Below are 26,536 nucleotides of genomic sequence, written 5' to 3' on the forward strand. Positions count from 1 at the left end.
GCTCACTCCATCGCATCTTCCACACACGGGAACTTGTTTGCTTGCAGGATGGTTGTGACATCTCTAATACAGAGTGCTTTTCCTGGTAATGTACAGGTTAATAAAGGCTTCAATCAGACTTAGAACTTTGCAACTAATATTGACAGATTTACTATAAATCATTCTTCCTGTTATTACACAGGTTATTAAGAATTTATATTAGCGTTAGGGACCCCTGAATTGTGGTCTGCCGTGACGTGGGCTCAGGGGCTTACAACAATTTTGGCCAAAAATGTCAAACTAAAAGACCATTTTACATAATAGATATTTATACATGTATATTTAGGCACTGTACCGTGTATGATTTTCACTGGATGTGCTAAAACTGAGCTTTGTCTGTGTTTTATGTGCTGTCTCTGGTTTTAAATAAACATGTATGTGTATATCATATCTCTCTGGGCGTGTATTTGTATACCGATATTACCTCCCTTGACATATTGACCTGACGGCTTGGGGGGGCTGCAGGATTTCCCGGAGCAGGGCTATTGCTAGGTGTTGGGCAGCTTGTGTGTATCTCGAGCATGTCACACCTTTCACCATTGTGTCCAGTTTTTTTGGAGAAGTCACTTGGCAGCTCTAGACACGAGCCAGTGCTAGAAGACACTTTAAAACAGCAGACGGTGTCTTATGACACAGCACTGTTTAGTAAATATGGCCCAGAATCTTTTGCATGTGAATATTTATTTAGTAATTAATAAACTTCCACTTCTCTAATAAAATAGATTTTGTTTAAAGTCATCTTACTTTCATGACATAGATATAGTTCAGATATAACACGTTTTATTTTACCTACAGAATATCACACAGTTGTCACAGGATTCAATGGCACTGATAACGCAAACAATCACAGAATATTCCACCATAACTTGCCAGCTGGAGCACAACCCTTGCTACACCTGCATATCCTGAAAAAACGCTTTGTCTCATTGCTTTTTCTGTCCTACACTTCACTGCTTCTCGATGCAATGCAGAGGCAATTCAGGAAATTGCCCTATGACTGTGTAATATAAATTTGGATAAGCCAATTTAAATGTTGTTGTGGAAAGCTAAAAGCAGAGTGCACAGAAACACAGCATACTGTACAGTGCCAAAAACTATTGTCAAGTTTGGCAGTGATACTGTATACCTGTCCTGCCTAAGCACACACAGATAGTTACAGTAACTAAGGTAGAGAAAGAAACTGGATTGGGTGTGAATGTTTCTACAATATGTGCTTGTTTTGTTTATGGGAGTGTGACTGGCCAAACTTGATTAACTTGTGATCTGTAGGAGTGATGAACATAGAAATGCGGCAATAGCACATAGTGTTCAGATGTCAAAATTGGTATAGGGAATATGCTGTATGTATGCATAAATATTTTTCTGCACTTCATACAGTAGATGCAGACACAACAACATAATACAAATGCTTAAAATGTAGTATACGGTTTACAAGCTGTAATTAAGCATATGTACAATAGTTCTTATGTAGTCATATTGAGAAAAAAAACTACACCCTTATTTACCTAAACATTAGTTAAATTCCACCAAAAATTGTAATAATGTTACCACTTACCAGTTGGTGCCTTATAGATTTGTAGACATACACTAAGGCTAAGGCCCCAGTGTGTGTGCTGCGCGCGCGACGGGGTGCCTATCGGCGCTCGTTACCTGAGTCAGCATGGCCTGGTGGGCTCCAGGCAACTCGCGACGGGGAGGCGTGGCGGGGGCGCGGCCATGACACCACGCGGCTGGTTCGCCCTCATTGGCTGAACCACCGCCGTGACGTGGCCAGCACTCCGTCGCCACAAGAAAAGACAAAATCATTGTCTTTGCAAAATGTGGTTGCGCATCGCGCATTGTGCCGGGGCGCGCATGTAGCTACTGTGGCTGGGTCAAAAGACGGCTGTACCTTGTGTGCGCCGCGCACTCTGTCGCAGCCGCGGCCACTGGGAACCTAGCCCTATGAAGTACGATAGAAGAGATCCAGAGAATACACATTTTGCAAGTTCAAAATTATTGTATTACATGTTACAAAAGTGATCCTATGTTTCGGACCCTGATGAAGGTACTTGAGGACCGAAATGTTGGATCACTTTTGTAACATGTAATAAAATAATGCATGTTCTCTGGATTTCTTGTATCGTTCTCATGAAGTCTGCATGCATCATTTTCACCTCCATTACTATAAGCAAAGTATGATTCATCTATCTCACTGCCAAAGTTAGCAGAACATCTCAAAGCAGGGGTGAGCAAACTTTTACGCCGGGCCCCCCCTTTCATCCATGGTATTTGTCGGGCTCCCCCTGCCTGATGTAATCCAATTCACATAAATTTATTTTTATTATTAATCAGTCTACAATATAGATGTGAATACAAATACGTAAAACTACTTGCATATTTCAACATTTTTAAAACAGTAAAACATGACAAATGTTATTTATTTTTTAAATAGATCAGTGAGTAGTATAAGATAATACTGACTACAATTTTTTTCTCTCCTCCCCCTCTCCATCCCCCCTTATCCTCTCTCTACCCTCCCCCCCCTCATCCTCTCATCCCACCTCATCCTTTCACCCCCTCAGCAATGCCTACCTGGCTTCCATGGAGGAGGACCTTGCCAGAGGAGGACCTCGGAAGTGGAGCATTGTGGTGGCACAGGACAGTGGCGGGAGATGATGGTGGCCCACCAGAGAGGAGCAGGGCGCCAGAGGAGTTGGACGGCGGAAGAGGGGAAGGGAGGAGCGCACTGTAGCAGCGGCAGACACCAGAAGTCATAAAAGACTTCTGGATTGGACTACTGGCGCCCCTAGTTTGCGCACCCCTGCGCAAAGCATAGACCAGTGCTCTTCAATATGCAACGGGCCTTGATGTGGCCCTTAGTCTCTTTGCTCCTTCTAATTTTACACTAGTTGCTTGGGCAGCTAAGTGCAATTCTTTGCACTAAAATTAACGTGTAAGTTAACCCTGTGGTTGCCCCAGAATGTAGTCACCACGCCATGGGGTCTGGTACTCCACGGGCTCTATGTGGTAGTGGCTACGTCGTATTCTTGTTGTGCTCATTTTCCGGGGGAGATCGCATTCAACGCAATCTGACACATAGGGAAATGGAAGATGAGGACTCCTGTTACAGTAAGTTCACATATAAGGGGTTGCCGCGATCACAATTTGCCGTAGGAGCCGGTGGTTAAGGCAATGTAAATATAAATGGTACAAATGCTATAAATGCCTGCAAAATGTTGCAATATAGTGATCTTTAAGTCTTTAACTATATCTAAAATTACATAACAATAAGCTTGTGGCCCATCTACTCGTACATGGATCTGGCCTCTTTGGAAAACTAGTTGATGTACCCTGAAATAGACCCTCTTATTTAATGTAATGAAAAGCAGTGCAACTCACAAATAACTACATTTTAATGTCACTTATTGTGTTTGAATGCAAGTTAATGCTTTGTTAACTAATAATTACCTTGCTTCTCACTGTATTGAATAAGGACAAGAGAAATTGTACATTTAACCAACATTTAAACTACCTAATGTTCATGCGCATTAACACAAAATTCCATTTAAAAGCTACATTTGAAGAAGAAGAAATATTTTATTAAGCAGAAACATTGTACTATATTGTTTTTCAAATGCATACTAATGCTGGGAAGAGACATGTGACTTCTGCTTTTCCCTGCCTGCGCCTTTTATTTAAAAACATGCCAAGTACACATGAAATGCATCTCCAAGTGCATTTCTGTGGTCATTTACATGAGGGAATCCGACGTGCTTAGAAAATGGCAATTGGCATTTAATATCCTGCTAGCCAGGAACGATATCATTGAAGTCCAGCAATGCACTGTTTTGAGCACCCAAAAATTGAAACATAAGTGGTCATATGGTACTTTGTTTTATTTTTTATTAAAGTGGCAAAAATACCAACATTTCTTTGAGAAAATGGGTCTGTAATGTTTGAACATATACAGATCACCCCACAAAGCAACATTTACTGTAAAGAGGACCAACATGAACTAATGATAGTGACATGTTTAAGGAGTTACATCTTGGTGTCTGCAGACGAGTCAACTCTCACTGATTTTCTGAGATATTTACTGGATATGGAGTTAGTCACAATAGGTTTTAGCATCAGCTTCTCATAGACTTCGATGGAATAGTTTATGTGAAATGCCAAATTTTGGCATTTTGAAAAGCACATCTCCATTCAGAGACACCAATCAAATGAAAACTCTGCTTGATTTCCAAGGAAACCTAAATAACCAAATTGTATGATTACACTTCTTTTAGGAAGACTATTTTATTTAGTTAAAGAAGTGCTCACCATAACTTACTTCCTGTCTGGTTGTAACCACTACCAGCTTTACATTGCAAGGCCAGTATAACCATCCTTAGGCCTCAATTATACCAAAAACTGCAGAGCTGCAAAGCGATCCAGTGACGTCACATGCAGAAGAGATTTGTAGAGCTACTGCAGGGAGACTTGCACAGTTCTTCACTTCCTGGTTTGTTGAAGATGCACTGTGATTGGCCGTGCAAATCATGTGATGTGGCCGTAGTGCGAAAAAAAACAACTGAAATCTCCTCAAGAGACAAACGCTCTGCAGTATGTAGCGCCGCTTACGTCGCGCTTGGCATGTGCACTCTTCGTGGTTTTGTTTCATTTGTTTTTTCGTGCGCGCGACGTCACCGGATCGCTTTGTATCTCTGCAGTTTTTGGTATAATTGAGGCCTTACACTGATGAGACACAAAAGATTGAAATGGCTGTCTGTGAGTAGGTTTACTGGCTATGCACTTCTTTAACCCAGGCTGCGATGAAAACTCTGCAATATGGTAGGCATATGCTTATAGGGATCCATGTTAAAATGGATATGAAGTAAAAAGTGAGACTGCTCATTTGCATATCATTACCCAGGAATCCCTGTCTGCATTGAAAGCATTCAATGCTAAGTGAGACTGTGCTCGTTTGCATATCATTACCCAGGAATCCCTGTCTGCATTGAAAGCATTCAATGCTAAGGTAATGGAGAAAGGCAGGTATGTGGACCTGCCTGAGACATGTGAATGTGCTCACAAGTGGTATTTGTATGTATGTTGGAATTGGGGAGATGACATGGGATTTGGTGCATACACAGAATATACAATTAACCATTGTCAGTTTGGCTGGGAGGAGAGAGTGTACCTGTGGGTGATGTATCAATGTCCATACTGTAAAATGTTGCAATCTTAGCCCTAGCACATTCCACATCACATCTGGGAGTGCTGAAATGCCTAGCACTGGCCATGCTGTGTGCTCGTGCTTCTACATTTCTGAAGGTAAGTACAAGCACACTTGGAGCTGAGCAAAGAAACAATATGATTTGTACCTTGGTGAGTGAACATGACCACTAATGGTAAGGTGACTTTACAGATAAGCAGTGGTTTGTTAGGGCGAGAAGAGGACATCACTGAAGGGAAAGGAAAGGAAGGAGGTTGATATTTACTACATCTCTGTCTTGCTTTTAGATTGTAAGTTCTAAGGAGCAGGACCATACTGTACCAGTGTATGTTAATGTTGTAGATTGATTGTTATTGTCTTCACACCGCAGTGTACTGCACTGTGAAATATGTAAGCACCTTATACATGCATGATAATAATATTTGGAATAACCTACAAAGTGTCTAATTCATATAAGTGTAGAGAATATATGTATGGGAAACCCTTATGCTTGTTTTATTCAGCAGTGAAGTGAACCACAGTTATGTTTTCGTTTTCAGAAACTCACAAACAAAGTAAATAGTCAGGTGGCATTCTACATCATTCCAAACACCAGTACTGAGCATTTCCACACAGTCTTCATATCCCGATGCATCATTCGGTTCCCCGTCTCTCCAGCTGCTGTAGATCTGCAGGGGGGTGTTGTCTGTGTACATAAACTGCTTTTCCTTCTCAATGTCATTTATTCCAATAAATACCCTGAAAAGACCCATGTCCAAGATGTAATCTGCAATCAGAGTGTTGGTGGCTTGATCCTTGGGCATTGCCAAGGTGCCTCCTCTGATCCTGCATTGAGTCAGGGCGTCCCTGTAGTTCCGTTCTTCTTTTACAATATAGTAGAACTTCTCATCTGTTTCCCTGATGCCGGCAATCACTTGAAAGAGAGGGGCAGAGATATGTTAAATGTGGTAGCATCTTGTTTTTCACAGACAAGCATAGCATTTAATTTACCATGTGTAAATTAATTTAACTGCATAGAGTGATCTTGAGAAAAAAGGACCTATTACTGTATGTTGAGTTGTGAATATGTGTTATTTTGCTTCATATTTGCTAAATAAAGCACCCATTGTATTAACTCAGAGAGCTGAAAAATATTAATTTTAAAACAAAGCTATTGGAGAAACGTGCTCAGAGTTGGGTTTGCTGAGGACAAGAGAAAAACTCTAAAACAAAGCGAATATGTAACTATGAATAAATCCATAGCTGCTCAAAGGCAAGTCATCTACAATATTGATGCTCTAAAGTTTTTTTTTATGAATTTCCTGTTTTTTACCCCTTCAGTGCCAGATGGGACTAAAAGTTATATTGGTAATTACATTTAATACAATACAATAGTCTTCATTTACAGTATTTCATTATATCTTTTGAAACATTAATACTTGTATATTCTCCATGACAGTATTGCAGAACAGGTTGCAGAACAGAATGGAAATCATTTGGGATTGTGAGTACAGTCCGTGCTTCAATGCAGTAACGTAGCTAGACGTGTGGGCCCCCAGGCAAAAACATTTTCAAGGCCCCCTCATGTCTCTGCTCTCTCTCTCTCTGCCCCTCTCTCTCTCTCTCTCTCTCTCTCTCTCTCTCTCTCTCTCTCTCTCTCTCTCTCTCTCTCTCTGCCCCTCTCTCTCTATCTGCCCCCTCTCTATCTCTCTGCCCCCCTCTCTCTCTATCTGCCCCCCCCCCTCTCTCTCTATCTGCCTCTATCTATCTGCCTCTCTCTCTCTCTCTCTCTCTCTCTCTCTCTCTCTCTGCCTCTATCTCTCTGCCTCTCTCGCTCTCTCCCTGCCTCTCTCTCTGTCCTTGCCTCTCTGTCCTTGCCTCTCTCTCTGTCCTTGCCTCTCTCTCTCTGTCCTTGCCTCCTTCTCTCTGTCCTTGCCTCTCTCTCTCTGTCCTTGCCTCTCTCTCTCTGTCCTTGCCTCTCTCTCTGTCCTTGCCTCTCTCTCTCTCTCTCTCTCTCTCTGTCCTTGCCTCTCTCTCTGTCCTTGCCTCTCTCTATCTCTATCTCTCTGTCCTTGCCTCTCTCTCTCTTTGTGCCCCTCTCTCTCTCTTTGGCCCTCTCGCTCTCTCTCTCTCTCTTTGCCCCTCTCTCTCTGCCCCTCTGCCTCTCTCTCTGCCTCTCTCTCTCTATCTTTCTGGGGTCTCTCTCTTTAGTCTCCCTCTTTGCTCTCTGCTCGCGCTCTCTCTCTCATGTCTTTCTTTCCCCTCTTATGTATTTCTCTCTTGCACTTCATTTTCTCTTTATGTCTCTTCTTTTCTGTCTTCTTCCCTTTCATGTCTGTTTTTACCCCTGTGCTTTAACCCTTCCCCTTCCCTCTCACCTTTCCCAGCCTGTCTCTCAGGCTGCAGCTCCAGCCACACACTGCACTACCTGAGGCCCTGCCCACCTACAGAGGCTCTGCAGAGGAAGGAATTTCCTCTCTGTCCTCCCTACTGCATCTCAGGGCCCACCCCCTTCCCACCAACCCAGGACCCGCCCACCTGCAGAGGAAGGGATTTCCCTCTTTGCTTCATGCCCGCTGCAGGGAATTAATGTGCAGGCACGAGGCCGGGCCGCCAACACGGGGAGGGGGGAAAGCGGGCCCCCGAAGAGCACCGGCCCCCGAGCCTTGCCTACACCCCTGCTTCAATGCATATGAAAGAAATCCATTTAAAAATACCGCCGACTCTCAATGTTGTATATTTTGTCAATTGCTTGGCAGTTTCCAAAACTAACATTTCATTGTTACATCTATTTAATATTTATTAAATTATAACATTTTATGTTTCTACGTATAAAAAAAGTTGTAGCGATACCCAATGTCTTTTAACATATATCAGTGTCTGAAAAACTGTACATGTGAAAGCTGTGTCACTGTTTTAAACTTTATCTACACCCATGTGAGGCTTACCTTTTAATGTACACACATAGCTCATAATGACTACACCAAGTGTAGTACCCAAGCGCCACCAAAAGGGCAGGTTTAAGTATATCCCTGCTTCAGCACCAGTGGCTGAAGCAGGGATATCCTTAAAACCTAGAGGCTTATCTTATGTTGTTGGCCACTCCTGTTGTAAATTATGAAGCTGAAAAAAGTCGCGGTTTAACACTCCTGAGTGATTACACCCAGAAAATCTCATGAATTGGTATTTTAGATCTGATTACATGACATTCAAAGTACAACAAACAAATCTTGGGGGCTATGTACAAATTATAAAGTTTGGAGAAAAGGTGACACAAATAGTGTTTTTCTTCTTAATGTACCAGGCTCTTCGCTCAAATTTTTGCCCATATGTGTTAACTTACAATTTAGGGAGTGTCAGTAGTAGAAGTTAGGGAGGAGCTGCATACAGATTATAACGTACAGATTATATTGAGATGTGCCAATTTGTGCATCACTTTGTTCCCCTCCAATCCAAAAATCTGATCAGATTAAGGGTCTCATTTGATACGTGCCGAAGCAGCCGATCGAGCCGTTTTAGTCCAAACGTCCCCATTGAAGTCAATGGACAATTGGCCAAAAATGGCCAAAATAGCTGCATCGTGGGGTATAGAATAAGCTCCTAAATTGGTGTAACTTTCTGGCTTCTAACCACAATTTGTCATTTATGAACTACCTGTTGGTCCAAAGAAGGTGTCACATTGTTTACTCCCTCTCCCTCCAATAGCGCTACACACCCTTCTTTCTTAATTAATCATGATGTATAAAAGGGACAATCTTCTAAGAAGACTATTTTGAGTTTATCTGAACCATATGGCCCTTGGAGCAGGATGACACTGTTTTTACTATTAGTACTTTGGTTTAGTCAATATTCACTGTCAATTTTCAATTACTGACCATAGTTGGTGGCAATTTTTGATTTCCCAAAGTACAGTGCTGATAAATCCGCAGAGAATATCTTCTGAAACAGTGTCTTCCACTAGTGAGCTCAGGGCAGTCCTTCCCCCGAATAACATGTAGTCCAGGTAAAAAGCAAAGGCCCTAGCCCGGGGAGAACTGCTTCTTTTAAGGCTCCTAATTGTGAATGCTTACCATTTTTTACGAATTTTAAAGATGATTTGAGACGAGCGACATTGACATCCATCTGTCCCACTACTTTACGGTATCTTCCACAATCACAGAAGCTGCCTGGTTATAAGAGCCATGAAACAAACAATAAAATATATATAGTAACAACTATTTTGTCTAATTATTTGGAGGAGGTGTGTGTCATGGCTATACACAAGCTTGGTATTGTTATTGTAACCCCTCCTTACCTGGCACAAAAGTGTCACATCAAGATGTATTACTTCTGTACAAATGGTGCTCAGTGTCTCTCTTTACCTTTATCAGGGTGCTGGCATCCATGTAGGCTGGGTTTATAAACCGTGGTAATAAAGAATGGGTGCCAGGAACTTTTCTCATTCAATAACAGCTTTATTGTTACATTAGGTATAAGACACACTACATCTTTGGGTGATCAGGGGAGCATTCCAAAAAGGCACATTTCTTGTTCCCATTTTATGTCTTGGGTATGGCAGTCCCTTGTCTAGCAGATGGGACTCTCCTATATCCCACGGGGACCTGTTTCTAACGCCGGTCCATTGTGACTCCGTGGCCCATATTCAAGGGACCTCCAGTGGAGCACTATGTGTATCCCCATCATTGGCTGGGAAGCGACTCGCACTCATAGCATGGCCTTATCCTAAATAAGGGACACATTCCCTAATTGTAAAACAACAAAAGTGACCATAAATCATTGCACATATAATACCACACTTTATGTACAGTGATATCCCCCATCTCTGTCTCGCCTCCTGGGAACCTGAATCTAGAACTTCTACCTCCCTATATATACACCATCTGGTGACATCACAGGTCACCATGCCTACCGGGGGAGTGGTTTAGATTATCCATATCCTGTACCAGGTGACAGGCTAAACACCTTCTAGAAGGTGGGTCTGGCTAAGTTTCTGCCCAGTCACCCTGTACGATGTGATGGGAGAGGGGCCATACACTTCAGAAACCCATACGGTGAACCCTCTAAGGACCAAAACCCCTTAAGTGAACAGATTCCATAGCAGATTTAGGGAATATTACCACATTAACATATAGGGGTACAATAAGCAAGGAGGTCCCTGCTCTAGGGAGCTTATAACATAGAATGAAGAGGAGAGTAGAAACACAAGGTAAACTGGGGGGGTGAAACTAGCATGTTTTTCCAAGCATTGGATTATAGATGTCATGTTGGAGTCAGGAGAAAGAAAAGTGAAGGTATATGGAAGCTAATTAATAGGCTTCCTTAAGGAAGTGTATGTTCTGGGCACATGTGTGAAGGTTAAGATAGAGTCTGAGGTTTTGGAGCTTGTATAAGTATAAACAAAAGTTAATTCCCACACAAAATAGGGAGCAAAACAGCAAACAGTAATGATAATGCAAACAATATATAAGAAATCAAAACATCTTACGGTATGTTGAAAAAACTGATGTTTTGGTTAGCTTTTTTCTACATACCGTAAGATGTTTAGATTTAATAATATTTCTTTAGGAGAGAGAATAAAAAAGCGTGACAAATCACTGATTTAAATCACTGCAAGGGAAATAGATATAGAAAGATAAAACAATCCTTATCTGTCCCTGCATCTCATGTTCACTCTCTCACCCCAAAGAGAAAAATAAAGTTCCAGGAGAAAAAGAACCTATAGAGCTGGGAAAGAAAAAATAGAGAATCAGATGACCATCTTTATTCATCTGGCTGACGGTTCCAGTTCCAGCACAGTCCATTGTGCCAAAGGATTTCTTTCCTTGAGTTTCTTCAACGGAGGGGGTCTATTCCAGTTCCCACACAGATTTCAGTATGTTCTGTTTCTCTGTTTTTTTATTTCCCAGCGCTATAGGTACTTTTTTTCCAGGTAATATATTTTTTTGCATTATCATCACTATGTGCTGTTTTTTTTTAGTTACCTTAAACATTTTTACCTTTTTTAAACATGACACTTGTTCAGTGTATGTACTTTTTTGTATAAGATATACACTATTAGTATACATTATATTCATATATCAAATTATATACAATTACCATGAATGTATAGTCCATTTAAAGAATGAAAGTTATACATCTCATTATCATCATCATCTTCAGCCCTTCTCGATCCACTGCTGGATAAAGGCCTCCCCAATGACCTTCCAGATACTGTGGTTTTAAGTCTCTCTTCTCCATGTTGCTCCAACACATTTTCTGATTTCATTATCCCATCTTACTATTGATCGTCTTGGTCTTTTAATTTTCTTTGGGATCCAATCAAGTACCCTCTTTGTCCAATAATCGTCAGTTCTTTGTGTGATATGTTCAGCCCACTGCCATTTTAATTTCTTCACCATTGTGATGATGTCACAGACTTTTGTTTGGTTTTCAACTGATTCATTATTTTTTCTATCTCTGGGTAATACTCAGCATACATCTCTCCATACTTCTTTGAGTTATCTGAAGCTTCTGGATGTCTTTGTATTTAGGGTCCAAGTTTCACATCCATACGTGAGCACAAGCAAAATACACCGATCGAAAACTTTCCTCTTGAGACACTATGGAAGGTTCCCTGGAAAGATTATCTTGTTTCTTCTAAAGGAACTCCATCCCATCATCATTCTCCTCTTACTTGCCAGCCAGGGTATACAGTCTTCAACATCTTCTAGTTCTATTCCATTTACCGGTATTTCGATCTTTGCAGAGTTGACACATTTGTTGAACATTATTTTCATCTTGTGGAGAGTCATATGGAGACCTACCTTACTTGCTTTGGCGATGTCTCTGATTTGTTTCTGGAGGTCTTCTGGACTTGTGGAATAATAACAATGTAATCAGCAAATAGTAGGCAATTCAAGTATTTACAGTGGATTTTGATTCTCTTTTCTTCAATTCAATATCTTGAACAATTCTTCAAGTGTTGCTGTGAAAAGTTTTGGTGACATGGTATCTCCCTGTCACATTCCATTGCAGATCCTAATTTTGCATGTATCGTCATGTAATCTAATGGTTGACGTGATAGTCTCACTAATGTTCCTTATAATATCAATGTACGCTTCTTGAACATTTTGTCTTCTTAATGCATTCAAAATCCCGTTAGGTTTAGACAGAATGAAAAATCTAGAAATCCAAATATGAGTGGTACATTATATTCATTGCTTCTGGAAATTACTAATTGCACGACTTTGACGTGGTCCATTGTGTTGTATGCACTATGAATCCCCCCTTGTTCTTTAGGTCGAGAGAAGTCCAGGGTCTGTTGCTGCTAATTAGGGAGTATCTTCATAAAAATCTTGTAAGTGATTGGAAATAGACTGATTGGTCTGTAGTTCTTGAGGTCTTCTTTGACTCCTTTCTTGTGGATGAGCATAACTATGGCATTAATCAATTTTTCTGGAATTTTCCCATTCTTCGAGCAACTTGTAAAGAGTTTTGCATGGATTTACTCTACTTTTTCCAACTACACTCTTCATACCGTGAGTTCTTTAAAATTGTTTGCTAAAGTGTCAAACAAACTGAAGCGATTTTTCAGTTCCAGTGAAAAATTCTCTGCTGTTATTCTTGAGGCTATTGATGTTCACTGTTTTTGTCTTCTTGTCACGAGGGAGACTCCAGGAGTGGGTAGGACCTCGGTGGCCGGAACAGCGAGAGCAGGCAAGATTGTTGGGGTCACAGGCTGAGGTAGGTGGCAAGTCGGATCGTCGTGGGCAAGCAGGGGTCGGTGGCAGGCAGCAAGCAGGATCGTCGTGGGCACGCAGGGGTCGGTGGCAGGCAGCAAGCAGGATCGTCGTGGGCAAGCAGGGGTCGATGGCAGGCAGCAAGCAGGATTGTCATGGCAACATGCAGAGGTTCAGCAATAGGAAGGCAGCAGCAGGACAGCAGAGCAGGAACTGGGCAGGGGAGCAGGAACTGAGACTACAGAGCAGGGACAGATCTGGGACTTGCTAGCAGGAAATAGATTGGGGCAAGCTAGTTAAATAGCAAGGGCCTTTAATATGAACAGGACTTCAATACAGAACAGGACTGGTACAGGAACAGATATAGGAACAAGCTGTGGCAGAAGCATAGGCAATGGCATGGAGTCTGACATTAAGCAAAGGCAAGGAACCAAACAGGAAGCAGGAACTATAAGCACAGAGAACAGGAGCAAAAAGACGAGAGACTGACAGACCAACCCCAGAGCAGACAGAAAGCAGCAGCACACCCGGTGGACAAGGAAAGGAACTACCGCTAGGAGCCGGATGTCTAGGAGACCCTGACACTTCTTTTTAATTCATGTTCTTTCCATCTTTGCATTACATTGTAATTTGCAGCAAACCAACCTGTGATCACTCAATGTGTCAACACGGTTAAGGACTGTGCAGTCTTGAATCTTGTTAGCTAGGATTTAGTCAATGCCATTCTTTATTCCATTAGGTCCACTCAATGTCCATTTTCTACATATGTGTCATAGTGGTCGCATGCTCTAACCGGTTAAGTACTAAAGTTTAGGTGCATTGTCAATTCCTTTATTAGCTTTCTCTAAATCCCATTTTATCAATGAAAACTGGAGCAATATAGAAGCTATCTACACATCAGATTTGTTTGCCAATAGGTTTTAGTTATGGACATTTTTAATACAGGAGTAATTTGATTTTATATATTAAAATAACATTAGGGATTTAATGGGTTATTTACAAAAATATAATTAAGACATTTCGTTGACTTTCTTCAATGCTAAAATGTTACAGTACCTGTTTTTCCCTTCCCTCCTGCAAGTCCAGGTAAGCCTGTATATCCCTTGTCTCCTAAAAGAAAAGTCAAATAAAAAGTGCATGGAATTATTTTCAGACTTTTACCAGCTAAAAGATGTACAATATTGCAAATGAAAGATGTATCAAGAAAAGTCTAATGTACATACAGTTGTGTGAAAAAGAAAGTACACCCTCTTTGAATTCTACGGTTTTACATATCAGGACATAATAACAATCATCTGTTCCTTAGCAGGTCTAAAAATTAGGTAAATACAACCTCAGATGTGCAACAACACATGACATATTACACCGTGTCATGATTTATTTAACAAAAATAAGCCAAAATGGAGAAGCTATGTGTGAAAAACTAAGTACACCCTTACTTCTTCCATAGGAATTAAGATGCTAAGTAGCAGACAGCTGCTGCTAATCAAATGCCCTTGATTAATTGATCATCAGCAAGTATGACCACCTCTATAAAATCCAAAGTTTTAGCAGTTTGCTGGTCTGGAGCATTCAGGCGTGTGTGTAACGATGCGCGGAACACGCCCCCTGCGGCGTGTCCCTTCCTTACCTGTTTACTTCTGATCGCCGCCCTCTAGCTGCGAGTCAAGATCCTGTGTCTTTAAGGATTCTGAAGCAAGCAACGCCATCTTGCTTTCTGGCAAACCCTGCCCTCTTCCTCCTGACAGGAAGTAAGCCTCTTTGACTTTCTCTCTGCTATTAGTCTTTTGCTGCCTGCCCTGGTGTCTGCTGGTACTCATCTCATACTGCTCCTGCCTCCTTGGGACCTTTACTTATCTCCTGTGGATTCCGGAGGACTGGGACAGTCACTCTTATACTACTGAGGTTAGTTTACCGTCGGGTAGTGTAGGTACCTGCTTAGTAGGGTTCACCTTGACGTGTTAGCAGGCTTATAATTCCTTGGCCAATGGATTAGACTAAGAACCCTTATGTTATGTTTAGTTTTGCTGCACCTTGCTGTTTCTGGCACTATGCCTTTAAGAAGTCTGGACGTTCTCCTAGAAGCAGTCCTTCCTGGATGTCTCTGTGTTCTGCCATAAGCCTTGTCTTGTCTGTCGCCTTGGTTCCTGAGACCGGCTGCTAGTGTCACGCAGCGGTCTGTTCCTGAGCTGAAGCGGAGTACTCTCCTTGTTGTCTTCAGCCCCCTGGTTCCTGTGACCGGCTGCTAGTCTCATGCAGCGGTCAGTTCCTGTTTCCTGTGCTGAAGCTGAGTACTCTCCTTGTTACTTCAGATCCTTGTTTCCTGTGACCGGCTGCTATATTCACGCAGCGGTCTGTTCCTGTTTCCTGCACTGAAGCGGAGGTTTCCCTTTGTATCTTCAGGTTCCTGGGGCCTACTCTTTCCCTAATCTAGAGAGGCCGTGTCCTGGTTCCTGCGCTGAAACGGAGGATTCCCCAGCCCGCTCAGGACTCTTGCGCTGAAGCACTGGTTTACCAGTGCAGCTAGGCGGTGTGCTACTCTGGTCTGTCTACCACCTCCTGAGACCAGTACCATGGGCCATGGTCGCCACACGCGCAGAAGCCACTCCCGCGCTCCTAAGCTGAAGCGGGGCTCTATTGACTACCTGTTGCCGAACTCCTGCTTGAACAACGTTTACCCTGATATCTCCAGTCCTGACCCTGGCGTGTCCACCGACGATGCTGTCTTCTCCTATCCTGATCCTGCTACATACGACTACGAACTGCGCAATCCGGATCCGCCTGCTCGGTCTAAGGTCGGTGCTTTTACAACCCCACCTCAGCCACGCGGTCCGACCCAGGTTTGTGGCGAGCACAGCCGTGACAGTGTGTTAGCACAATGCCAAGGAGAAAAGACATCAGCAATGATCTTAGGGAAGCAATTGTTGCTGCCCATCAATCTGGGAAGGGTTATAATGCCATTTCCAAGCAATTTAAAGTCCATCATTCTACAGTGAGAAAGATTATTTAAAAGTGGAAAACATTCAAGACAGTTGTCAATCTTCCCAGGAGTGGACGTCCCAGCAACTTCGCCCAAAGGTCAGACCGTGCAATGCTCAGAGAAATTGCAAAAACCCAAGAGTTACATCTCAGACTCTACAGGCCTTAGTTAGCATGTTAAATGTTAAAGTTCATGACAGTACAATTAGAAAAAGACTGAACAAGTATGGTTTGTTTGGAAGGGTTGCCAGGAGAAAGCTTCTTCACTCTAAAAAGAACATGGCAGCACGGCTTAGGTTTGCAAAGTTGCATCTGGACAAACCACAAGACTTTTGGACAGATGAGACCAAAGTGGAGATATTTGGCCATAATGCACAGCACCACGTTTGGTGAAAACCAAACACAGCATATCAGCACAAACACCTCATACCAACTGTCAAGCACGGTGGTGGAGGGGTGATCATTTGGGCTTGTTTTGCAGCCACAGGACATGGGAACCCTGCAGTCATTGAGTCGACCATGAACTCCTCTGTATACCAAAGTATTCTGGAGTCAAATGTGAGGCCATCTGTCTGACAGCTAACGCTTGACCGAAATACGTCATGCAACAGGACAGTGATTCCAAGCACACCAGCAAATCTACAACAGAATTGCTGAAAAAGAATCAAGGTGTTGCAATGGCCCAGTCAAAGTCCAGACCTCAACCCGATTGAAATGCTGTGGCTGGACCTTAAGAGAGATGTGCATAAACAAATGCCCACAAACCTCAATGAACTGAAGCAACGTTGTAAAGAAGAGTTGGCCAAAATTCCTCCACAACGATGTGAGAGACTGATAAAGTCATACATGAAAACGATTACTTCAAGTTATTGCTGCTAAAGGTGGTTCTAGAAGCTATTGAATCATAAGGTGTACTTAGTTTTTCACACATGGCTTCTCCATTTTGGCTTTATTTTTGTTAAATAAATCATGACACGGTGTAATATGTCATGTGTTGTTGTTCATCTGTATTTACCTAATTTTAAGACCTGCTAAGGAACAGATGATTATTATGTCCTGATATGTAAAACCATAGAATTCAAACAGGGTGTACTTTCATTTTCACACAAATGTACATACTGTATAATGGCAATCTATTGATCTTACAGTTTTGTCACTGGATGTTTCTTTAAGAGTAGATGAATTTAGGTACTTTTTCTATGTTTTATCTATGTATATCTGGTGATGTAGAGATGAGATGGAAGAATGTTTGTAGCGTGACTAATGACTCTATAACCTGAAACCTTGTTCTGGTTACCTCTAAATGTGGGCGAGTTTATAGTTATATAACAGCTTTGTGTAAAAAGTTTCAACAGCCTATTTCAATATTCTACATTCCTGAATAAGGTTTGTAACCTGCATTTTATTGACATAACTTGATGGATAATCACAAATAGAACATACAGTATTTTGCATTCATTTTACTGTCACAATGGAGAAAGGTAATTGGAAGGCTGAATGCTTATGATTGCCTTGTATATGGATGTATAATTTCATGTACATATATATCATCAACAGTGTATGCAACTACTGTATAGAAGATGTATGCAGAGGATACAACACCATAGAAGTTTTAGAAGAAATAAACATAGACTTTACCAGCCAGCAGCTTTAAACAAACAGAAACCAGCGTGATATCAGCAAAACAAAATTAGAGCAGAAAACAAAAACTAGGCCTAACCCCATGTAGGGGACTGGCTGTCATTCAGCAGTCCCTATCTGAGGGCTGCAAGGCTATACCTCTTACCAACCAGAGACCAGTGTTCCTTGGAACAGAGTTTCTCTTCCCCTGGGATCTCTCTGGCAGCACAGACTCTCCCTATGCTAAAGATCCCCTGCAGTCTGTGCAGCTGGCTTTAAAGCCTGCTTGACGAGACAGGTGGAGACTGGTCAATTAGCTCCTGATGAAATTAACCAGCTCAAAGCAGGACTCAACAGCTAAAGACAGAATGCATTTTGGAAGCCTTTTAGACAGGGGAAAGGCCCTGTCACAGCAACGCTTTACAAAATTACAATACAATGTAAATAAAATACAAACAATGGAGATAAGCACAACAGGTAAATAATAACATAAGGCAGAGGGAGACCCTAATCCAAAGAGCTTACAATATAAGTCTGGGGGAGAAGCAAAGCAGGCTGCTTTATTACCTGTTTTAACTTCAAATAGCAGTATTACCATGACTCCTAAGCAAGCTGCGAAATCAGACTGCTAGCCCGCACTCTACCATGCGGTAGCACGGCTCGGCTCAGGATCATTAATGCTGCTCTCACCAAGCTTGGTTTGTAAGTAGCATTTACTTGACTGCCTTATACTTCCTTAATCCAGAATGCTGCCTGCTATGCCTGCACCAGCATGTCACTTCAACACCCTGGCAGTGTTTCCTTTTGCGCCTACCCTCTGCGATTACTCTCCTGCACCTTCACCCAGTGCCCCTTTTCTATTTGCCTTCCCCAAGTGTTCCCTCGCTGCCTTTTTCCCTGTGCGGTACCTTGGGCATTTTGGCTATTCCCACTTCTCCACTTGGCCAAGCAGCCCTAGTGGCAAAATAGCGCTAATCTGTCCGCCCCTGCCCTTAAGGGCTTTTCCACCAGTGAGGGGTGTCCTTCTTCAAAACACACCAAAAGATTTTTGAGTTAGAGGTATCACAGTTCTTTTGTCGTGCAGGCTGCTGTATACTCTCTGTGAGTTGGAGGAAGGAAGAACCTTTTAGGTCTCTAACCCCCTGCCCTACACATTCTAAGTTAGGTTACAGCAAATTACAAAATCATTTGTGAGCACAGTCATACATAGATCTGCAACACTGCCTTTCACTATTACCTCCTAGCATACAATGCATTGACTGCAGCAAGGGATTCTAGGAAATGACATGCAAACAAGCCCACAGTGTCAACTTTTCTATCAAATCTATGTTGACATGGACCCCTAGAATGTTATACCTGCTGCATTACACAGCTTTCCAGTATAGCCTGGGTAAAATGCATAGCCAGTAAACTACTCACCGACAGCTGTTTCAACCTTTTGGGTCTAATCAGTGTGAGTCTGATTATGCTAGCTTTGCAAATTGAAGCTGGGATAGGTTTTAAGAACACCTTAAATAAGTTATGGTGAGTAAAAAAAAAGCGACAAAAACCCTCCACGGTATAGCATACAGAAAATTAAAAAATCACTTATGAGCACATTCACATGTTTCAGACAGGTATGCAACCCTGCTTTCCCCATTATCTCCTGCCATAGAGTGCTTCTGCAGCAAGGGATTCTGGGGAATGAGCAAGGAGCTCAGAACCTGAAAGGAGGGGTCTGACACCTCCCAAAAAACATTTAACCAAACAGAATTAGGTGAACTGAGACCTACCCCTATAATGGAATGTATCAGCAACACAATATAATTCAATACCTTTCGAGACCTGCGGAGGAAAGACCAACTTTGACCTGCAGTCGGAGGTGGAGTCCCGATCCAGAGGCGTACATCCAGAAGGCCGTGGTGTATCCGGAGCCCCAGAGGAGCCTCACGCCCGAGGAAGACGCCGGAGCAGTGAAGGAGCCGCCTGCGGAGGATCCTATGGAGCCAGAAGATGCTCCCTACCTAAGGATTGGTGAGGCTCCTGTCTCTTACTCCACACAGGGTCTTCCTGCGGCCTATCCAGATGAGGAGCCAGACGGGGCCTTGTTCGGTGTACCGCGGGGTGATGCACTTCCAGATGTGACGTCATCCGCACCGCCAGACTGGTGCCTGCCTGGAGATCTCGCGAGATCGGTCCGCCATGATGATGTCAGCAAGATGGCGGCCGCGCAAGGTGCGGAACCCCCGCTGAGACCTTCAGGGGTGAGTGATGGACAGTTCACTACTGCCCCTGCCCCCAACAAGACCCCGCTCAGATGAAGGGTTCGTCGGACGCCAGATACCACCCCACTACCTCTCCCTAAGGGCCGTGGTAAGCCCGCACCCTATGGACAGGCCATGGACAATGTTAGGCCTTGTTCACCAGCCCCAGCTGCCCATGTCCTTTCCCAGGCTACTATGTTTGCACCAATACTGCCACCTTGGGGTAAGGTTAAGCCCACTTCAGAGGGATTTGTCTGGGATACTTCTAGGCACCAATCACCGGCCTATACTCCTAAGGTCATCCCTGTGGAGGACAGTATCCAGGCTCTTGTTTCCCCTGCTGATTCCGTTTTTCTACTATCCCATTTTCCCAGTGCTGATATGTCCCTTGTTTTGTCAACTGACTTAAGGGACAGGGATTTTGGAGGAAGGGGTGGTTTGACGGTGTTAGGCTATCCTGTGGATTTACCTCCCCCCCCTCATGCTGCCTCTCTGAGTGACAGTGGTGGAGGTGAAACTGGGCCTGTGTATAGCCAATCATGGTGCAGACATAGTGCCCTCCCTCTCTGTGCCTTAGGGAGGAAGTGTTCCAAATTATATGCAGTTGAGCTCTCCCCCTCCTGGGGTAGAGACATGCAGTTGAGGTCTCCCCCTTCTGGGGTTGAGACATGCCTTCAGCTCCAGGAAACCTGGATCCTTCTGTGACTTGAGGCGCTGACACCACGAAAACAACCTGAAGAATCACCAAAAGCCTGTCTTGTTTCCCCTTACCATCGCAAAAGCTCATCTCTCCTGGACCCTCACAGGAACAAGCACCAATACACCTGTAGCAATAGCAAGATCTCACAGAGGGGGGAGGGGGTGGTGGGTCAGGGGGAAGCAGTACTACATGTATGTATAATATATATATATATACACAGTGTTCGACAAATCACCCAAAAATCTACTCGCCGAACAAAAAAATCTACTCGCCACCTACCCCCGCCCCTAGTCCCACCCCCAGCCCCGCTTTAAAAAAATAAATGAAAAAATTCCTAGTAAGAACAACATTCGTTTTTGACATTAGTTTATTTATTGTATTACATTATACTACCATTAGTCCTTGTTACGTGTGTGTGTGTATGTGTGTGTAAATGTTCCTGAACCCCATAACTAGTGCCTGGACACCCCCGCATCACAATATCTAAAGCAGCAACCTCGCCTGGGATCTTACCTGATCCGCAGTCCCTCAATGTCCAGGTACCCTCATTCCCGCAATGTTATACATTGGAGGGGAGGTGTTCCCTACCTGTCTTCTGTGTGAAGCTCGAGAGTTAGATCTGGAAGAATGCAGTATGTATGTATGTATGTATGTCTTTATTTGTATAGCGCCATAAAATGTACATAGCGCTTCACAGTAGTAATACATGTCATATAAATAACAAATATAAATACAGATCATGGGAATAATTGCTTCAGACATACTGTAAAAGTAACATTAAGGAAGGAGTCCCTGCTCCGAGGAGCTTACAATCTAATTGGTAGGTAGGGAGAACGTACAGAGACAGTAGGAGGGAATACTAGTAAGTGCATCTGCAGGGGGTCAAGCTTTGTGTCATGTGTCCATGATTATCCAGTGCTACTCATATGCTTCTTTAAGCAGATGTGTCTTAAGGTGGGTCTTAAAGGTGGATAGTGAGGGGGCTAGTCGGGTATTGAGGGGAAGGGCATTCCAGAGGTGTGGGGCAGAAAGTGAGAAAGGTTTAAGGCGGGAGAGAGCTTTAGATACAAAGGGGGTAGAAAGAAGACATCCTTGAGAAGAACGCAAGAGTCGTGATGGTGCATAGCGAGAAATTAGGGCTGAGATGTAATGAGGGGCAGAAGAATGTAAAGCTTTAAAAGTGAGCAGTAGAATTGAGTGTGAGATACGCGATTTAATCGGAAGCCAGGAGAGGGATTTCATGAGGGGAGATGCGGAGACAGATTTAGGAAAGAGTAGAGTGATTCTGGCAGCAGTGTTTAGGATAGATTGTAGGGGAGACAGGTGAGAGGTAGGAAGGCCGGAAGGCAGGAGGTTGCAGTAATCGAGACGTGAGAGAATGAGGGCCTGAGTCAGAGTTTTAGCAGTTGAGTAACAGAGGAAAGGGCGTATCTTTGTGATATTGCGGAGGAAAAAGCGACAAGTTTTAGAAACGTTTTGAATATGAGAGGAGAATGAGAGAGAGGAATCAAGTGTGACCCCTAGGCAGCGTGCTTGGGCTACTGGGTGAATGATCGTATTTCCAATAGCAATGTGGAAGGATGTAGTAGGGCCAGGTTTGGGAGGTAGTATAAGGAGCTCTGTTTTTGCCATGTTAAGTTTCAGTCGGCGGATGGCCATCCAGGATGATATTCCAGAGAGGCATTCAGAAACTTTGGTCTGTATAACAGGTGTAAGGTCAGGGGTTGAAAGGTAAATTTGTGTGTCGTCAGCATAGAGGTGATATTTAAACCCAAAAGATGTGATTAGGTCACCTAAAGAGAGTGTGTAGAGAGAAAAGAGAAGGGGTCCCAGGACAGAGCCCTGGGGTACCCCCACAGAGAGATCAATAGAGGAGGAGGAGGTGTTAGCAAAAGAGACACTGAAGGTACGATGGGAGAGGTAAGAGGAGATCCAGGTATAGGTGTAAGGAATCCGCTCCGCGGTTTACTGGTTGCCTTACCTTGGAGACCTGTGCAGTCCTGGAGCACCTCTCCTGATGTTTGCTGCAGCCTGGATTCACTCACCAAAGCAACACACTCCCTCTGGTATCTACTGCAGCTGTGCAGCCTATCACTGCAACCTAGACTTGCATTCATTCATTGGAGCAGTACCTTCACACCCCCCTCCGGGGATTGGCCCGCTGGCCTTTAAGTACTGTCTTCCCATAATGCTCCCTGCCGAGCATAGTCCTAACTGGATGTCTACTGTTTTGCCACAAGCTCTCGCTTGTTCCCCTATGCTGATACCAGGTTCCGCCCTGCGTCCTTCAGCTTCCTTCAAGCCGCTTGTTCTCCTATGCTGATACCAGGTTCCGCCCTGCGTCCTTCAGCTCCCTTCAAGCCGCTTGTTCTCCTATGCTGATACGGAGGTATCCCCTGCGTCCTTCAGCTTCTGTTCTCCTGTGCTGAAGCAGAGGTTTCGTCCCTGCGTCCTTCAGCCTCCTGGATTCCTGCACTGAAGCGGATGTTTCGTCCCTGCGTTCTTCAGTCTCCTGGATTCCTGCACTGAAGCGGAGGTTTCCCTGTGTATCTTCAGCTTCCTGGTTCCTGGGGCCTACTCTTTCCCTAATCTAGAGAGGCCGTGTCCTGGTTCCTGCGCTGAAACAGAGGATTCCCTAGCCCGCTCAGGACTCTTGCGCTGTAGCACTGGTGCACCCGTGCAGCAAAGCGGTGTGCTATTCTGGTCTGCCTACCATCTCCTGTGACCAGTACCATGGGCCATGGTCGTCGCTCGCGCAGAGGCCAACCCCGCGCTCCTAAGCTGAAGCGGGGCTCTCCTGACTACCTGTTGCCGAACTCTTGCCTGAACAATGTTTATCCTGATATCTCCTGTCCTGACCCTGGCTTGTACAACGACGACGCTGTCTTCTCCTTTCCTGATCCTGCTACGTTTGACAACGAACTGCGCAATCCGGATCAGCCTGCGCGGTCTCAGGTCGGTGCTTTTACAACCCCACCTCAGCCTCGCGGTCCGACCCTGGTTTGTGGCGAGCAGAACCCTGACAGTATGCTCGGCCGCACAAACTCGGACCGCCCTGTGGTGAGGGTTGGTAAGTTTCTGTCTGAAAGCCTGTCCCAGCCTGTAAACCAGTCCCAGTGTGAATACCAGTTTCTATGTGAGATAATACCCCTGATTGAAGATCTGATTGTGTTTGTAGGTTTAACCCCTTTGCAAAACAAATGCCGTAATGATCTCATGATGAAGGTTTACCGCCTCCGGGACTTAAAACAATCGCTGGCCGCTTGTATTTGCTTTCCTGGTTACCCTTTAACTTGGGAAAATGTGTACCCTTTAGAATTGGACGACGCCCAAAAGGAACTCTCTTCCCTGGCCTTGTCTTTAGACATTTATATAGCAAAAGAGGACCCTCTCCTCATGTTGGCTGATGCCCAAAAAACACTCCATATCCTTTCCATGACATTGGACATTTGCATAAAGGAACAGGATCCTCCCCTCGCCAGCTTCGCTGCCGCTTGGCTGTATCCCTGGTCTACCACGGATCCTTGCCCTGAGTGTATGGCCGGGTTCCCTGACACCAATGATATGTTTTCGTTAACCCCTGCCGATCAGTCCTGTGAGGTCCCCCTGGAGAATACATATGTTGCTCTACCCAGCACTAATGTTCTTGTATCAGAGAATAAGTTCATTAGTTCTCCTAATTCTAGCTCAGAAGTCCTTTCTCTAGGTCTTGAGGGTTTTCCAGCTTTAACCCCTGCCGAGCAGTCCTGTGAGGTTCCCCTGGAGAATACATATGTTTCACTAGCCAACACTAAGGTTCTACTATCAGAGAATAAGTCCCTTTGTTCCCCTATTTCTAACTCCGAATCTGTCACTCCAGCTCTTGAGGGTTTTCCAGCTTTAAACTCTGCTAGGCAGTCCTGTGCGCTTTCCCCGTCAGAGAAAGAATCCCTAAGTTCTGTTCCCAGGGTTATTTCTGTATTAACCTCTGTGGGGCAGCTCTCTGAGTTTCCTTTGGTAAATCCCTGTTCTCTGTCAGCCATGGTCACGCCCCTAGCTTCAGACGAGAGATTCCTGGTCTCTCCTAATACAGAGAGAAGATTACCTATGTTTTACTCTCAGGCATTGTCTGCATTAACCCCTGTAAATTCTTGCTGCCTCCAAGTTAATGCCTTCGTGTTAGCCTCAGAGAATGAGTCCACAAGTCAGACAGCAGAGGTTGCATTGAGGGATTCCCATAACCGTACGGAGTCCCTAGATATTCTTTGCTATAAATCCCCTGCTTCAGCTCAAGTTTCCGCAGTTTCGTCTCCGGAGACTTCGGCTAAAGTTCTGGTTCCTGATAAATGTATTCAGGAGTCAGGTTTTCCCCTAAGCTTGCTCGCAGAGTTCCTTCTCCCGGGTGTTTCGCTGAACCAGCCTGTCGCCCACATAGCGGTGATCCCTGCTTCAGCGCATAGTTCCCACATTATGGAGTCTGCAGTAATTTCTGGTTTCCCAGACATTCCTTACCAAATACCTACTTCAGAGACCAGTACAGTTATGATTCACCCCCGTGTACTGTCTGAGTTCTCCTCCTCTTTAAGCTTAGGGTTAAAAGCATACAGTAGTCTGTATGTCTCTCCTGGGGTTCATATTATGTTCCCAGGAATGTTTGCTGACGCACGGTTTTCTCCCAAAAGTGACGCTTTTTCATATAGATTAGTAAAAAGCTTGCACACTGTTTCCCTTTTCGCTGAATTGTGTCTTTCTAGTTTTGAGACTCTGAGAGGTAATGATTCTCCTTCTGATTCTGAAGCTCTTCCTACAATGGTTAGCCTGATTGGGGGTCCCCCTGATTTCTCTGTCCAGGCTAATTCTCCAGGGATCAGCATATCTGTGGTCACTTCCTTAGTACTGTCTGAGGTCACCATGCATATATTACAAGTCCTGGGGTTCAAATCTGAGCTATTTAGCTGCCCTGCCTTTGCTGAAACCCAGTCCCTCAGTACTGTGTCTAAATATGTCCCAGCAAACATGGGGTTACTCTGGGAAGAAATTAAAGCTCCTGTCTTAAAGGGTATTTTTTCTCACATGTCCAGCAAATCTAGAACCTCAGTAATTGTTTCTAAGTCACTTATCAATACATCTGATTTTTTCTCTAATCAAACCCAGACACCCTCACTATCGGTTAGGAGTCCTGTGATCAGAGATTTTGCACTAGAAAACACACCAATTCATGTTTTTGTCAGGTTAGGTACCCCTGTGGTTAGGGCCATTGCAGTTTCGGAAAAGACTCCTTGTACTCCTAAGGTGCCTGTCAATAAGAGTTTTCATAGTTCATACTTGCTGCTTGTTGATTCTCAAGGCCCTGTCACTGAGGTACAGACTTCAGCTTCTGATGTTAGCTTCCCTCCCACCACTACCCTGGCTCTGCCTTTTTCTCAAGCTACTGATTTGAAGATCCCAAGGACTATTCCTGATTCACTGACAATACTATCTCCCAATGAAGATTTCCCAGTATTGGAGAGCTCTACTGTTGTTTGCTTCTCTGCTCCTGCTAAACCATGGTTTTGTCCCTCGGAATTTTCGGTTGCCCCTGTTATTTCCTCTCAGTTGGAAATACTCTGTACGTATCCCAAGATTTTGGTCCCTATGCCGGGTTTACTGCTTGCCTTGTCACCTTCCATACCAATACCGGGAGATGCTTCCAACCAGCCTATACCCTTACTAACCATTACCTGGGAGCCTTCTAGAGGAAAAATTTCTCGCAAATTTCAACATGCAGTGGTCAGCCAAGACTTTTTCTGTTACAAAGTTCCTCCTGGTGTATTCGATCAACTATCAGGGCCGCTGATCCTAGATTCAGGTTCCTTTATTAAAGACTGGGCTTCCTGTAGGGGTTATTCTGCCGTTTCTGCTCTGGAACCCTCTGGTTCTTCACAGCCCTGGATTTCCAAGTCATTTTGCGGGGCGAGCCATGTACCAAGGATGTTTCTTCTACCACTCTTATTTCCTAGAACTGTACTCACCAAGGAACTGCTCGTTTACGGATCCCCTTTCCACCTAAAGAACTTTAGGAACAATTCGATGTCTCCGA

General features: G+C 44.0%; 1 protein-coding gene across 1 annotated transcript in view; it reads right to left on the minus strand.

Annotated features, from left to right (window-relative positions):
* Positions 1–3,907: 3,907 nt before the first annotated feature.
* COLEC10 (collectin subfamily member 10) overlaps positions 3,908–26,536 on the minus strand; it is a 110,968-nt gene continuing 88,339 nt past the window's right edge. The window contains exons 4-6 of the mRNA XM_075582394.1: positions 13,993–14,046; positions 9,289–9,384; positions 3,908–6,152 (exon numbers count right to left, since the gene is read on the minus strand). Of these exons, the coding sequence (XP_075438509.1) occupies positions 5,761–6,152; positions 9,289–9,384; positions 13,993–14,046 (542 nt within the window). The 3' untranslated portion in view covers positions 3,908–5,760. The remainder of the gene's footprint in view (positions 6,153–9,288; positions 9,385–13,992; positions 14,047–26,536) is intronic.

This window comes from Ascaphus truei, chromosome 2 (assembly GCF_040206685.1).
Source record: "Ascaphus truei isolate aAscTru1 chromosome 2, aAscTru1.hap1, whole genome shotgun sequence".
NCBI classification, from domain to species: domain Eukaryota; kingdom Metazoa; phylum Chordata; class Amphibia; order Anura; family Ascaphidae; genus Ascaphus; species Ascaphus truei.